The sequence below is a fragment of the Anas acuta genome, chromosome 3 (assembly GCF_963932015.1).
Source record: "Anas acuta chromosome 3, bAnaAcu1.1, whole genome shotgun sequence".
NCBI lineage: Eukaryota > Metazoa > Chordata > Aves > Anseriformes > Anatidae > Anas > Anas acuta.
Genome location: NC_088981.1, coordinates 31,517,726 through 31,532,394, shown reverse-complemented (window position 1 = coordinate 31,532,394; position 14,669 = coordinate 31,517,726). Strand labels below are relative to the sequence as shown.

At 35.4% G+C, this 14,669-nt stretch overlaps 1 protein-coding gene across 6 annotated transcripts in view; it reads left to right on the top strand.

The window, feature by feature from the left end:
* HEATR5B (HEAT repeat containing 5B) overlaps nucleotides 1–14,669 on the top strand; it is a 56,519-nt gene that overhangs the window by 26,180 nt on the left and 15,670 nt on the right. For all 6 annotated transcript variants that reach the window (XM_068676432.1, XM_068676429.1, XM_068676431.1 and 3 more), the window contains 10 exons: nucleotides 1,398–1,542; nucleotides 2,394–2,633; nucleotides 4,420–4,671; nucleotides 6,614–6,795; nucleotides 8,979–9,047; nucleotides 11,251–11,430; nucleotides 12,748–12,985; nucleotides 13,647–13,907; nucleotides 14,188–14,315; nucleotides 14,501–14,645. In XM_068676432.1, coding sequence (XP_068532533.1) covers nucleotides 1,398–1,542; nucleotides 2,394–2,633; nucleotides 4,420–4,671; nucleotides 6,614–6,795; nucleotides 8,979–9,047; nucleotides 11,251–11,430; nucleotides 12,748–12,985; nucleotides 13,647–13,907; nucleotides 14,188–14,315; nucleotides 14,501–14,645 — 1,840 coding nt within the window. The remainder of the gene's footprint in view (nucleotides 1–1,397; nucleotides 1,543–2,393; nucleotides 2,634–4,419; nucleotides 4,672–6,613; nucleotides 6,796–8,978; nucleotides 9,048–11,250; nucleotides 11,431–12,747; nucleotides 12,986–13,646; nucleotides 13,908–14,187; nucleotides 14,316–14,500; nucleotides 14,646–14,669) is intronic.

Genomic DNA, 14,669 nt, shown 5'->3' with positions numbered 1-14,669 from the left:
GCCAGTTACTCTGTAAGTACTAGTGGGTAATGTTTCAGAAAGTGAAGTCAATGTAGGTATGACAAGTGGTGTTTTGAAAACATTTCCCGAGCTTTTCTGTTGTTCTTCACATGTTCCTTAATGAATGGTCCTTTGTTAAACAAAAGCTATTTTGCTTCTGTTTTTCCAATCCCTTACTTTCAAGTCTTACGCAGTTTGATAAATTTTCCTCTGAATTGTCTTGTGCGTTTCATTTTACTGTAAACTTAGATATGTAGCCAAAGTCTGCACTGCCCTGCCCTAGTAAAGTTTTCATAACTTTCCAACTTGCTTTTGTATGGAGTTAATGCCAGATACCAAAATTAAACTACAGAGCTGCACAATCTAGTTTCCTTTCTGCTTTCCTGCATTGGCATCATAAATACACAGTTGTTTGTTTTGCAACTGAAAACAAGGAAAGCTCTTTCCATTAATTAAATGCTGTAAATGTTCTGTGTTTTATTTCCATTAAAGCAACCTCGGTGCGATATTTAGACGATTGTATAAAGTATGTTTGCTTTTGCAGGACTGAAATCTTGTACATGTATATTCATGCACAGAATAAAGATGTACTGTTAAAGCGCTTTATAAACTACACAGCCCTTTCATTTAGGGTTGCAATTTCCATCCACATAATAACCTAATACTGAGAAAGCAAATGTGTATTCAGTTTATTAAAACAATTTCCTCAGGGTAAATAAAGAATTAGTTTCTTAAAGAGCCCTCTTCATCACTTCTACTGTGGAAAAACATACAGTTCTCTGTGTAACTACTCTTTGTGCTACTACCTCTCAAGAAAATAGGCACCATGCACAATTTTTCAATAAGAAAAAAATACTTGCTTGTACTTGAGATGATTTCAAAGAATTGGAAGCCTGGTATTTGTTAGCAACAAAACCTGAAGCTGTCTTCTTGACAGGCACGTATAAAAAATTATGCTATAAATCCTGGTACAAGCTTGAAATGGAAATTTTTATGGTAGCTGTGTGGTGCAGCTGGTGGTGCCTTTTTTTATTAAAAAAAAAAAAAAAAGTGATCCAAGTGATCCATAGGTATAGCACAATGTGATGGGGAATAGTATTCTAGAGTATAACAGATTGGGAAGTATAATTAGTCTAAAATCATAGTGGCACAGTGTCAATACTTAAGCTTTTAACAGATAACACCTGTCAATTCTGTATATGTCAGCTTTATTTTCAGATTTGTGCATTATAGAAAGTGGTTACTTGTGAACTTTAAAGACCTTGTTAAGAGTTTGGTACCCAGCAGCTCACACGAGGGCATATAATTGTAAAGTAGAATACTGTTAATCCTTAGCAGCACTTATTTATGGGCATGGAGATGCAGCAGTTCACTCACCTGTAATGGTTCTGATTTAGGTTCACTTGTGCAGCTCCCACTTGCTCCTTCGCCGTGCTGCAGTTGCATGTTTACGACAGCTTGCTCAGAGGGAAGCAGCAGAAGTATGTGAATATGCCATGAGCTTAGCAAAAAATGCTGGAGACAAAGAAAATAGCGGCATCAGTAAGTACTTCGTTCATGAGGGCCTTTTGTGACAGCTGAGTGTATGTATTCGTGCATGCATGTGGTTTGCCTTCAGGACAAAAAAAAAATCACCGCACTCTAAAACCATCTTTGCCAGCTCTAATAACTTCTCTCCCCACCCCTGCCTACTGTAATTCAAGTTGATTTAATTTCACCTGTAATTAAACTTTTTGTAAAGTTCAGACTTAATCTTTTCTGCCCTATTAAGAATGGCAATCAGGTAGGGAATACATTGTATATACAATGGAAACATTTTACAGTTTCTCCAGTGCTTTAGGTCTTGCTCTTTTGAAAATTGACTTCATTTGATGTTTTTTGATTGAGATACCTCGTGTCATTTTCTCTTAGCAGCACATCTACTAACTTGTGGACTTCACTGGTTGGTTCAATTCTTGCATGCATCACTTCATTCTGAAAATAGGATGTTCAACAGTGTTGATCAGCAATGTCTTCTTCCTATGAATATAGAATTGTGGGGTTACGTAGTATTAAATCCCACCAGTTAAGTTTGTCTCTAGAAAGACTTTTCAGGTCAATAACATTAGGAGTTCTTAAAAAACTGATGGGTGTGTACGTTGAAGAGATACACATTTGTGGTTTTTGTTTCTTTTTGAAAGTAATCCTATAAGCTGTTATATGCCTTACAAAAAAAAAAAAAGCTATAGTAAAGTCTTTATAAAGTTAATTCAGAAGAAATTAAGTAACACCATAATGTATTATTGCCTGAACTATATGTGCATGAGTGCACAATGCCCGATTCTCAGTAGTTATTCCAAATTTTAAAACACGGTTACTGATTTCAGGAAAGATTTCTCATTCTCATTTTGCAGATATTAATCCTTTTGCACCAGGAGCTGGTTCTCGACGAGATGGTCATTCCCGGCATCAGGGGGTTAATATAACAGAGACAGGCCTCGAAGGTGTCCTTTTTGGTATGTTGGATCGGGAGACTGATCGCAAGTTGTGCTCGGACATCCACGATACTCTGGGACATATGCTTTCATCGCTGGCAGTAGAAAACCTTTCTCACTGGCTAATGCTCTGTAAGGATGTCCTTGCAGCTTCCAGTGGTAAGTGTTCTATAGTATTCACATAAAAACTGATATTGCTTTAGTATTAGCATCTTCTGGAAGTATTTGTTTGTAACTTGTCCTTTCTAATTGTAAAGACGTGTTATAGCTTATGTTGTATATAGAATTTTGAGTGTTATGCATTAAAAACACTTAAAAAGAGGAAATCATTAATCTTATATTTTTTAAAAGTATGTTTTCTTTTAAGATTAGAAAATTAGCCACCTTCAAGTAGGATTTCCAGTGGAGAAGCAGTGTGATTATTGCCCTGACATTTCAGTGTCTTAGAAAAAGCAGAAACATGCTTTTTAGCCTTTGTACGTCAGGGCCATACAGAAGGAACAGTGCTGTACGTGTTCTGAGCTTTTCTGTATGAGGCTTTGAGGTACTGATGTGAAGATGGGTTACCATGGTGATGAAACTTCTTTGCTTGTTGCTCAGCTTTGCAGAGTTGTTTGCAAAGACCTTGTCCTCTGAGACCTTATTCCTGTTTTTCGGTTTGTAGGATGGTTGTGACGCAGATTCTGCTCATTTTCCTTGCATTTATGCTTGTTTATTGGCATATTGTGAGTTCATCCAAAAGCTCTTTCTAAATGTTGCCAGCTTTACGTTGACTGATGAGTAATGCTACCAATGATTTCTTTATGCAATGTAGTTACCGTGCATCTACCCAGAAAGACCTCACTTCATGAGTTTGAGCTTGGGATGTTTTCTCCTCATTTTACATGGGATAAATTTTTAAAGTTTTGAATGTGGTTGTCTGATCTCCTCACTATTTTTTTTTTTCTTAGTCCTTGAAATGATCTTTGAGAGATAATATTTAAATATTCATTTCTCTCAGTTGTGCTTAAATAAGCAAGGAACTTCATTTTGTACTCTTTGATACCACTAATTGGCATATGAACAAAGTCTAGTTTGCTTTTTAAGCAGAGATTTACAAATCAGCCACATACGTTTTCCTGGATGCTTTCTGAAAACACTCCTGTTGTGATTTGGCTGTATCCATGTTTGATTTGCCATAGCGCCTCTCGATTGAATGTCTTGGCTTTTCAGCTGCCTAAATTCAGACTTTCTAAGAAACATGCTTTAGTTGGAGAAGGCTACTTTTGCAATAACTTCTTCTCATTCTCTAATTACTGCCAGAAAAAAAATTGTCAGTATTTTGGCATTTTGCTGACTTAGACCTTGTTGTTGAGATTTTATGTTCTCACATCTGAATAGTCAGTGTATAAGCATGTTTTTATGAGTTTTTGTCCCTTTTTTATTTTTAATGTGATCCCTGAAGCAATTTTATTTTCTGAAATGAAGTCTCACAGCCATGCTTACAGAAAATTTCCTGAATGTTAAGCACTCTTTTGGTTGCCATCAACTGCCCACTTGGATGTATATCTTGCCTATGGTGTGAAATTTGTAGATTTGTTTCAGTTTAATATGCACTCTAGGTTTTACTTGAAAGAGGAGTGGAATAGTTAAAAGTTGAGGTTTTTCTTTGAATTGGACCACGGTGGTCTACTTACACTGTTTCTTGACAGCTTAATAGGTTAATTTTCAAAGCTGAGAAGTTCAGATATAGGATTCAGCTATAACTGGTATCTATGGGAATTAGAGGTGAAAAACTTTACTGATATTCCTATGACTTTCTGCATTTTTTGAATGTTGCAGTATCAACCAGAGAATTATTGTGTTTTGAATCTGAGCCTAAGGAAAGGCTTGAACGTGTTGTTAGTTAGTCATCTTCTGTAGTTTGACACAGCAGGATTTTTATTTTAATTGTTCTCTGTTGTAGACATGAGCACTGCAGCTCCCTTGGGAGGAGGAAAGGATGAGGAATCAGAGAAGAAGGATGAGATGGATGATGATACCATGTTTACGACTCTGGGTGAAGAGGATAAAACCAAGCCATCTGTAGCACCTCGCTGGGCAACACGTGTATTTGCAGCTGACTGTCTGTGCCGAGTGATCATGCTGTGTGAGAATGCCAACAAGGCGCACTTTGACCTGGCGCTGGCTCGTTCAGCCAGACTTAAAAACCCAAAAAGTAATTATTGAATGTGTTTGGTTTGTTTCTCTTTTTATTTTTGACACCTCTTTACAGCTAAAGATTACATGACCAAGATAAAAACATAAGCAGCTAAAAAGTGAACTTCCTTTTGTTCAAACAGTTAAAAACTAAGGAAAAGGCAAAAACTGTAACCATTACAGTTAACCGTACCATGAACACAGAGTGATGTTTGCTGGAGGATGTAACTTCTGACAGATTGATCTCAGGAGGAGAAGACAAATTAAGGAAAAAAATGTGAACAGTTTTTTCACCAGTTTCAAATAGTAGCAGTAAACTTCTAGCTAACTGTATATGGGGGATAGCATCTCTGGGTTTAACCTAATGACAGCAATGAATTCAGAGGTTATATTAGCATCTCCACAGCAAAGGGATGATAGGAAAGAAGAAAAATGAAGAGAGTAGGTCAGGTAATATTGTAGTACTGGCTGCAGGGTGAGGGATGTGGGAGGAACATGGACCCAGCTGCTTTGTAAAGCTCATTCTTTTGGTATCCATGAAAGTGATGAATATTAAAGCTCAGGATTTGAAGATACTTTTATGACTTGGAGGATCATAATTGAGAGGTCAGAGATGACATAGTTGTTTTGTGAAAAATGTATTTCAAACTGGTAGTGGGAGGTTTCTGTCTTTCAGTCATCCGTGTGTAGTGGTTCTGGTGCATAGTGATTGCTTTCACCCATGTGGCACAGTGTTTGTGTGCATGTAGACCAAGTATCATATACATATAAGCATCCTTGAATAAGTAGGGCTTGTGGATTTTAGCACCTATGTTGCTAAGGGCATCTGTTCCAAACGGATATTTATTAGGTAGTTGCTTTTGTTGCTTTGATGCACTCTGGTTCCAGCACTACGCATTGGTTTTGTGAGAATCTTGTTTCTGATTTTATTAGAGACTGTGATCACTGTTTGAAGGACTGTTTGTGAGAGGGAAGAGCTGTGGGAAAGTCTATTTTTGAAACAACATTGCATTGTAGAGACAAATCATAATATAGCTGCTTTTTTTTTTATAGAATCTTGAAAAGGATTGCATAAAATAATCATAAGAATTAACATCTCCAAAATTATTTACAGTGAACTTGATGTGTTTGGTATCCTTATAAAAAGAAAAATTTAAATATCTCTATCCTCAAATTCAACTTCCAAAATATTTAAAATTTACTAATATATCTGTGATGGTCTGAACAAATAATGACAGTCTTTACCACTTGATACTTTTTTTTAAACAATTTTCAGTCTTTACTGACATGCCTTGGAAAACTTCAGCTAAAAATATGTATTTTTTTTCTACATTGAGACTTGAAAGCATCTAGAGCTTTCATCTTCCTGATTTTTTTTTTTTATCACCCTGGATAGTAGGGTTTTAAAAAATATATTTTCAAATTGGTTTTATACCATCTGGTAATCCCATATTTAGAGTAAGGAAAGAAATAAAATGAATAAAAAAAGAAAAGAATCATTTGAGAACTTTACTGAGTTATGTATTGTTCTTTTCTGTGTGTTGTCTGATGCTGACTTGGGGCCTTGGGTGTTGCTTTTGGGAGCAGAAATAGAAGGGCTTAGTTTTTAGGTGTTTAAGCTTGACTAGGTTTTCTTTTATCAGCAGGGGTCACTATAAGCATAGGACTCAGGAATTGCCTGAAAGATTTTCTGTAGATATTGGGTGGGGGGGATATTGCAGAAGTTAGCTTTACTAAATGATGTTCTAATCTCTTTTACGGTTCTCAGATACATTTGAAATTATTGAATACGTTGGGTTTTTTTATATCTCAAATTTTCCTTTGTTTCAAATTTGTGCTTAATTTTTAAGGTCGTCCTAAGAATGAATTTGTACGTCAGTGAGAAAAATGTTTTAAGTATCTGTCACGTCAGCTATGTTTTAAGTTAATAAAATGGTCTTTTTGTTCTGTTCTGTTTTAAGATGACTTCTTAGTACTCCATCTCTCTGACCTTATTCGAATGGCGTTCATGGCTGCAACTGATCACAGCAACCAGTTACGAATGGCAGGTCTTCAAGCTCTTGAAGACATTATCAAGAAATTTGCATCAGTTCCTGAGCCAGAGTTTCCAGGCCATGTGATACTGGAGCAATACCAGGCTAATGTGAGACCTCCTTTATAACTTCATGAAACTGTATATTTATGCCAATATGCGAGTATTAGCTCTGAGAACATTTTGTAACTTCAAAAGACCAGTGAAGAGATTTTTTGTTTGAAAGTGTACTGAAGAGACTGCTTTATTTACCTCTTAAAAATTTGTGTATCTCTTCCTATTTATTCCAATTTATTAGCTGACAAAATTAAAAAATCAGTAGCTATTGATTTCTGAAAGCCAAATATTACAAATCACACTTAATTTTTTTTTGCCAAGAGTGACATTTCATTTGTAGAATTAAGAATCTGAAAATAACACTGATTCAATTCCAGGTTGAACTTAGTAAATCTGTTTTTTTGGGAAGTAATAAGTACACTTCTGTTTAAACAAAAATGACAAAAGTATAGGATTGGGAGATAGACAGTTGAAGATTTATTAGAAATGTATTACCCACATAAAATTAATCTTTCACCTGAGGCTTGATTGCAATAATGAGTACAGCTTAAGGCTGGTGTAGTAGGAGGGGAGGGTTTTTTCTTTGTTTACTTTCTTACTGATTTGCATTTCTAGTCAGTTTTGCTAGTTCTTGTTTAATTCAATAGATCTCAGCCTTGCTGATGATCGCATATGTGATTTGTTCCACTGACTTCAGTGTTTACATTTATCACAAGATAAATGCTTTCAAGAACAAGTTTTCCCTTGGTCAGGTTCCCTACTGGGGAGCAGCAGGGAGATCTTTCCCACACTAATAAGTATGAGAGAGAAATTTATAAAATGTTGAAGCATCATTTTACAATGAAAGAAGATATTTTAACGTATTTGAATCTTATTCATTTTCCTCTTGGTCACTTTACTATTCTTACAAGCAGCTGAGGATATTAATGGGGCTGTATTGTGTACAAAGAATATCGTATTATAAAATGGGTCTTTTTTTCTCTTTAAAGAACTGCTTTCACTGCATTGTAGTTTTTTTTTGCTAGCAATATTCACAATGTGATTGACTTTCTGTTGCTTTGGAAACAACAGTGCTTGAAGTTGACTGTTCCTTCAGCCTTACAGGAACATTTATGTTTACTTTTTATTTTACAGAGACAAAAATAGGTATATTTAGTCTACAAGTCTTGTCTTCCTTGGAACATACAGTTAACTTTTGCTGATGCATGTTGATCAGTCTGTAAAATCTTTGAATACATGTGGTTTCCAGACTGCCTTCTAACTTAAGAGTCTGGTACAGTGCACTGGTCCATAGAAGAAGCTGCACAGAAGTGACAAAATATTTCTTTCAGTTCTTACACAGAAACATCCATGGTGAGAAGGGACACTTAATATAAGGAGAGCGATACGGGCTCTCCAATTATGTTACATATTGCAAATATATTAAAAGAGAAGATGAAGAGTAGTTGTGATAAGGGCCATTTCTCCCTGCCTATTGGAGTGACTTGACTAGCTCTGGAATAGCTCTGGAATCACTCGTAGGATTACACTGATTTCATCTAATCTTGTCAGGTTTTGCTGTCCTGTATGTTCTGTGCCTACTAGCTTTCTCTTCTCTGCCACCATTCCCTGCCTTTTTCCCAACTCAAGTTATCTCATCTGTCTTCCTCTGATTCTGCTGCTATGTTTTCAGGATCTTCACAAATAGTTTTTAAAGAAAGGCTTTCATTCTTTTTTTCTTGTCTTTTTCTCCTTCCTTCTTTGTTGCTGTAACCATTGCTTCTGTCTCTTTGACTTGGTCCATTTTGTTTCAGAAAAACACTGTCTTAGAACAACTGCCTTGTTTTTCGTCTATTTGTCATCTTGAAAATGTAATACAAGCCAGTAATAAATGCTTGATTTCATTTTATTATTCTGTTGGACCTTAAAAAGTTTGTGTTCTGGAGTCTTAGCATAAATTGCACTTACAGTAATTTCATATTTAAAGGGTACTCATTAACAGAAAAAAGATAATGCTACATATTTGACAAAGGTAGTAGGAGTTTAAAAAGACAATGATCAAGCAAGGTAAAATGGTTCTTCATTGTCATTTAAAGAATACTATTGCAAATGTTTGCTAGATAACAAGGATAAGCTTGGGGTCTTTGGCAATCTTGTCTTGCTTGTTTTGTGTACGTGCCTGAATCTTAAACAAGGTTAGATGAAGAATGTTATGTTGTTACTGTTTTTAATTGGATTTTTTCTCCTCTTGTGAACAGGTTGGAGCTGCTCTGAGGCCAGCATTTTCCCAAGATACACCATCTGATATAACTGCAAAGGCCTGCCAGGTACTGGAAAAGATTGTATAAGCTAAACTGAATACATTTAATGCATTTAAACAGGAGATGGGTATGAGTTTTCTGCTCTTTGGAAGAAGGATGCAGAAGAGAAATAGTAGTAAATAGCTGGAAAAATTCATAAACCTAAGCAGTGAAGTTGTTGCAGGAATGCAGAAGTCTTTTTTGGGAGCTACATCAGAAAATATTTAGTCGTTCTGAAACTAGTTGTGTCTCCATGTCAGCTCTGCATTTGTTACTAATTACTAAATAAATAAATAAAACAAACAAACAAACAAACAAAAGAAACACAAAACACCAGAAAAAAAGAAAAAGCCCCTTGCTTAATGAGACCAATGATAATGTATTCATTCAGATGCCTTTCGGTCTGATCAAACAAATTGACTGATGATGATTTACCTTTAAACACTAAACTTTTATTGATTGACTGTTTTAGATTTCAGAAGCTCTGAGCATTCTTATTATAGTAACAACCTCTCAGTAAAAATTCAAACAGAGATTTTGTCTGTTTGTATTTTTCTTGCCTATGATCTTGTGCTACTGTGATTTAAAATGGTTGTCAGCAGTAGAGCTGTAATTGTGTGTGTTGTGTGGTTTGCAGCAGCTAAACTACTGTAGTTTAAAGCAGCAGTTTAATTAGCTGTGCAAACAATGGCTTTCATGCAATAATTCTATGTATGTGAGATTTACGCTTGGTCCTGCAGCACTGTTATTTTAGTTGTTGTTTTATACTCCTACCAGTTTTGCTGGCAATTAAGCATGGATCAAATGTGGCATATTTTGATACTTATACATAGGAATGAACATGTTCATCTTACCTTGTGGAAAGGTTTTGTTCATTTAAAGCTAGATGCAAGAACATGTAAGAGTCCTTAACTTGTCAAAATCTTCCTTAATTCAGTCATTTTCTAATTGATGTGTGTACTTAAAGGATCAAATGGGTTGGTGATTAAATTTGGATATTTAACACTCTCTCTGGAATGATATAGCTAGAGATGAGCTGTACTGAGTGAGCTTGTTCATATTATAGTTCTATGTTATTACTGAAGTAGCTGTTGACTTGCCCAGCAGCAGGAGTGAAGCTGCTTCTAGTTCTGCTGTGAATGAATTACAGATTTGTGACAGACTTTCAGCAGCTCTGTTCTGCATATATTCACGACTGCTTTGTGTTTAAGTATGTCCATAGTTCCAGGCGCTTCCACAAAGGCTTTCAAGCAACTGGTTCTTTCAAAGCAAATCAAATAAATTGGAGATAGGACAAGACTGCCATTAAAAAAGAGCTTGTGAACTCTTTTTTGCTGTTTTTGTTTGTTTGTTTTTTGTTTTTTCTTCTTTCTTTTCCACGTTTTTGTAGAATCACCACCAGAATCAAAGCAGCTCTTGTATAAAGAAAGAATTTATCCTTTTTTTTGTTTTGTTTTGTTATAAAAGCAGCTGCACCTGCACCAGAATTATTATATCTGGGCATGAATGTGTTTCAGAGGGTGAATGCCAATGTGTAGCACTAGACAGGAATAGATGATCTGTATGGTAATTAAGATCTATTTACCTATTTTGAATCTGTTCAATTAAAAAAAAAAAAAAAAAGGGGGGGGGAGACACTCACTCACATGTCTGGTATTAACTTTTCTAGAACATGACACTGTTCTTTCCATATCAGAGCCCTTTTTAAAGATTTTATTATTACTCACTTCTAGGAATTTTCTTGAAGTTGTTAATGACCTTGAAAGCTTATTAGGATGGAGCCTTAATATGTAATTTGAGTTATAAGTTTTTAAAGACTGAATTTTTCCATTTTTAATGGATTTTTCTTTATGAATTGCTGTCCAATTTTTTTTTTACAATAAATCTGAAGACCCATTGCTTGAATGATTTGACGAGACAGTTGGAAAAGAATAAAAACCTATTTACAGAGGTTTACAAACTATGTTAAGCATTTTCCATGAATACTGAGTTTCATTTTAATACAATACAGCCTTTCAGCCTTTTTAACAATTCAACTGAACAATTCTGTTATCACAGGTGGTGAGAGGAAAAGAAGGAAAATCTCACATTTTTAGATGTTAAACAGGAAGAGATTTGCTGATTTATTTAGTTGTTGTTATTATTATTATTAGTTATAGATATTTTTTTCATCTATAAGGTTGTGGATTTCCCTTGCTAACATAGGACAATTCTCAACTTTGTTATTTAGGTATGTAGCGCATGGATAGGAAGCGGGGTTGTTAGTGACCTGAACGATCTCCGCCGAGTTCACAACCTTCTTGTCTCTTCCCTGGATAAAGTGCAAGCAGGAAAGGGATCTTCCAGCCAGCTTTACCGGGAGAGTGCCACAACTATGGAAAAACTTGCAGTTCTGAAAGCATGGGCTGAGGTAAGCATTTACTATTAAATCTTCAAAAGTTTGAAAAGACTTCACCTCAGTAGTAGCATCACACCCTGCTGTCTGGTCAGCCAGTAAGCCTTGTATCTGCTGCCTTACCTTGTACCTCTATCTTCCTTACCTGCCACAGTTCCACTCTTGATATTTTTTCATCTCTATATCTTTCTCCATTCCTTTTTCTGCAATTTTGTCTCTTCATATTTGTAGCGGTGCTTGATAGGTCTTTTGCTGGTTTAACTGAATTTCTTTGTATCAAAGTATGCTCTTATACCCTATCAGATTTTCATTTTGGTTCCATCATATTGCTCTTATTTTAAAAGTAAATGAATAAATAATGAGAATATATTTTGGTAAAATATTGCATCTAATTAGCTAGGAATTTATTTCAGTTCATTATAAATTAAAGGCTTAACGTAGGTGTTGCTGGGGAATGGTTGGAATACTTGATATGTTAATCTACAAATGACAGTCAGCAATACTTATATTGCCTTGCTTCCTGAAATGTTACTTGAATGCTATAGAGCCTTATATCTAATTACATAAAAAGTATTTTGGTTTCTTCTAATGTAGTGCTTTAATGACTTCTTTCTTTATTTTTTTTTTTTGAAATTACAAAGTAAAGTATCAACAGTTCAGCCATGAAATCATGTTAATCACCCCATACTGTTATTTTCAGCTTCGATGTGGAGCATCTGCTTTATGAGGACAGTTATTTCTATTTTATTTTTTTTCTAATTAAAAAATGCATATTTTTACTGTATTTTTCTGATGCTTCTTCCCATATTTGTTTGAAAATCCTTTTGTCTTCTCATAGCATCTCTCAAAGACAATCATATAAACGCTCTTGTATTCATGTACTACAGTAAAAATATATATTTTTCTGATACCTAATCTGCTTCTGGAAAATGACAATTTATTCTAATTTATTTAGTAGTTTTTAATGTAGGGCAAAGAGAATGCCCTGTTTTAATGAAATCAATTTTTTAAATCAGTATGTTTGTGTTATGCTGACATGTTCTCCTTTTTTAGGAGAAAATGTGTTGTTGTCAGAAAATATTACTTATGTCCCTAAATGTTACGTACTGGTAGAAATAAAGGCAAAAATCTCTCTCTTTATATTTTTTAAATATAATTGTATTGCAAATCTCTTTCCAAGTCATTTTCCAGGTAATTTTCATGGACTTCATAACAGCAGCAACAAATCTAATAGTATTTGTGGCCCACAGGGGCTGAACTGTAAGTCATCTGTGTATGGAATCTTTTACATGGGAAAGGCTGCTTCTTTTTTCAAATCTCTTTTACTTCTAGGTGTACATTGTTGCTATGAAAATAAAGAAAGAAGCAGAGACCAAACCAAAATGTGTTTCAAAGAGCACAGAGGAGGATGAGGATGATTTTGGTACTGTAGATGAGCTGCCACCAGACAGTTTGATAACACTGGTACAACCCGAGTTGCCTGCACTTAGCCGGCTCTGGTTAGCTGCACTGAAAGATTACGCGCTTTTAACTTTACCTGCTGAATTTGCTACTCAGCTTCCACCAGATGGTAAATACAGAAATTTCATTTTCCTGTTGTTTTGAAGAACGGGATAAAACTGCTAGTAGAGATTTTCAAATTCTTCTTTAAATTGTTTGGCAGGCATGTTTTTCATCTCTTAAAATAATGCAAGTAATCAATTTCTGCTTTTGTGTAACAGCAATGTATGTTGAAAGCTTGCGTGCTTTTTTCCTTCAGTCTGCAATGAAAATATTTTTTATCTGACTCACAGAGATGATCGATGCCTTGTCTTTGTAGAAGTAATAATACTTCTACACCCCTAATACTTTGACATCAAGTGCAAAAAAGATGTCTACTGTAAGGAAACGTAGTCCGTTCTTGAGAATGTTGTGGATATTGTCTTATAATATTTAATTGAGTTAAGAATGAGTGTTCTGTATGAAAAATGCTGCAAGACCTGATGCCTTTGCCTGCCTCTTTTTCCTCTGCTTACTATTCTGTCATAGCCATTGCACTTTTTTATGAGAGGTACTAACGTTGCTTCTTCACAAGGAGAATTGGGATGCACTGTCGCTAACAAGGATTGCATCTGAATATATGCATGATCAAACATATCCAAAGTAAATAACTAAGAAATTCAGAGTACATGCTTTTTGTCTGTTATTTGCAGAGAATTTCAGAATTGACCTTTGCTTTGTTACTTTAACAGGAGGAGCATTTTACACTCCAGAAACAATTGATACAGCTAGACTGCATTATCGAAACTCTTGGGCTCCTATACTACATGCAGTGGCGCTTTGGTTGAACAGCACAGGATTTAATGCTTCAGAATCAGTTGAAGAGACTGCTGCAGCAATGCCTAACTCACAGAAACGTGCTACATCTATTATGTTAAACCAGACACCTGGAACTCCACCTACTACTAAATCTTTACCAGAGTTGAACAAAGATCGAATGCACTTAATTTTGGGTAAGAGTTGAGAATTTAAAGCTCAGTACCAGCACATTATGGAAATAAGAAAAGATACTTTGCTTGAAATCTAAGAAGTTTAAAAGGCATCACTTGTCTGGACAATAGCATTTTGAAATCTCTGTCTCTCTCTCTGTGTCTACTCCTGTCTCTCTACTGCTGTTCTTCATAGCTTTGGTAGAGTATTTGTGTGATTATTGTGATTTTAATAGAGTAATTGTGAATGTAGTTTATATAATTGAAGAAGTGAACATTCTTTTTTAATAATTGGTCTTTTCAGGTGTTAGTATACAGTTCCTCTGTTCCCCAAGACCTGAAGAGCCTGTTGAACATGTCACATCTTGTTTACAAGCACTTCATACTTTATTGGATTCCCCTTGTGCCAGGATCCATATTGCAGAGGATCAGGTACTGTATGAGCATGTTATGACAGTTAGCTTTCCTAGGTCATGATCTTTCATTCGTGACGATTACAAAACCTGTAATTATTCTTGTGTGGGAGAAGTATTTGCTTGTTGTAACCAAGTGATGTAGTAATTGGGAACTGGTAAGCCCTAATTTATTTTTTTAATGCATATTTTGTTTTACTGTAGCTCCTTGGTGTTGAACTCTTAAGTGTGCTTCATCGACTCCTCCTGACCTGGGATCCTCCTTCAGTCCAGCTATTGGTTACAGGAGTTGTCCAGCAGATAGTAAGAGCAGCTCAAGATTATTTGCAAGAAAAAAGGAACACCCTAAGTAAGATTTTTGAAAACATGGCTT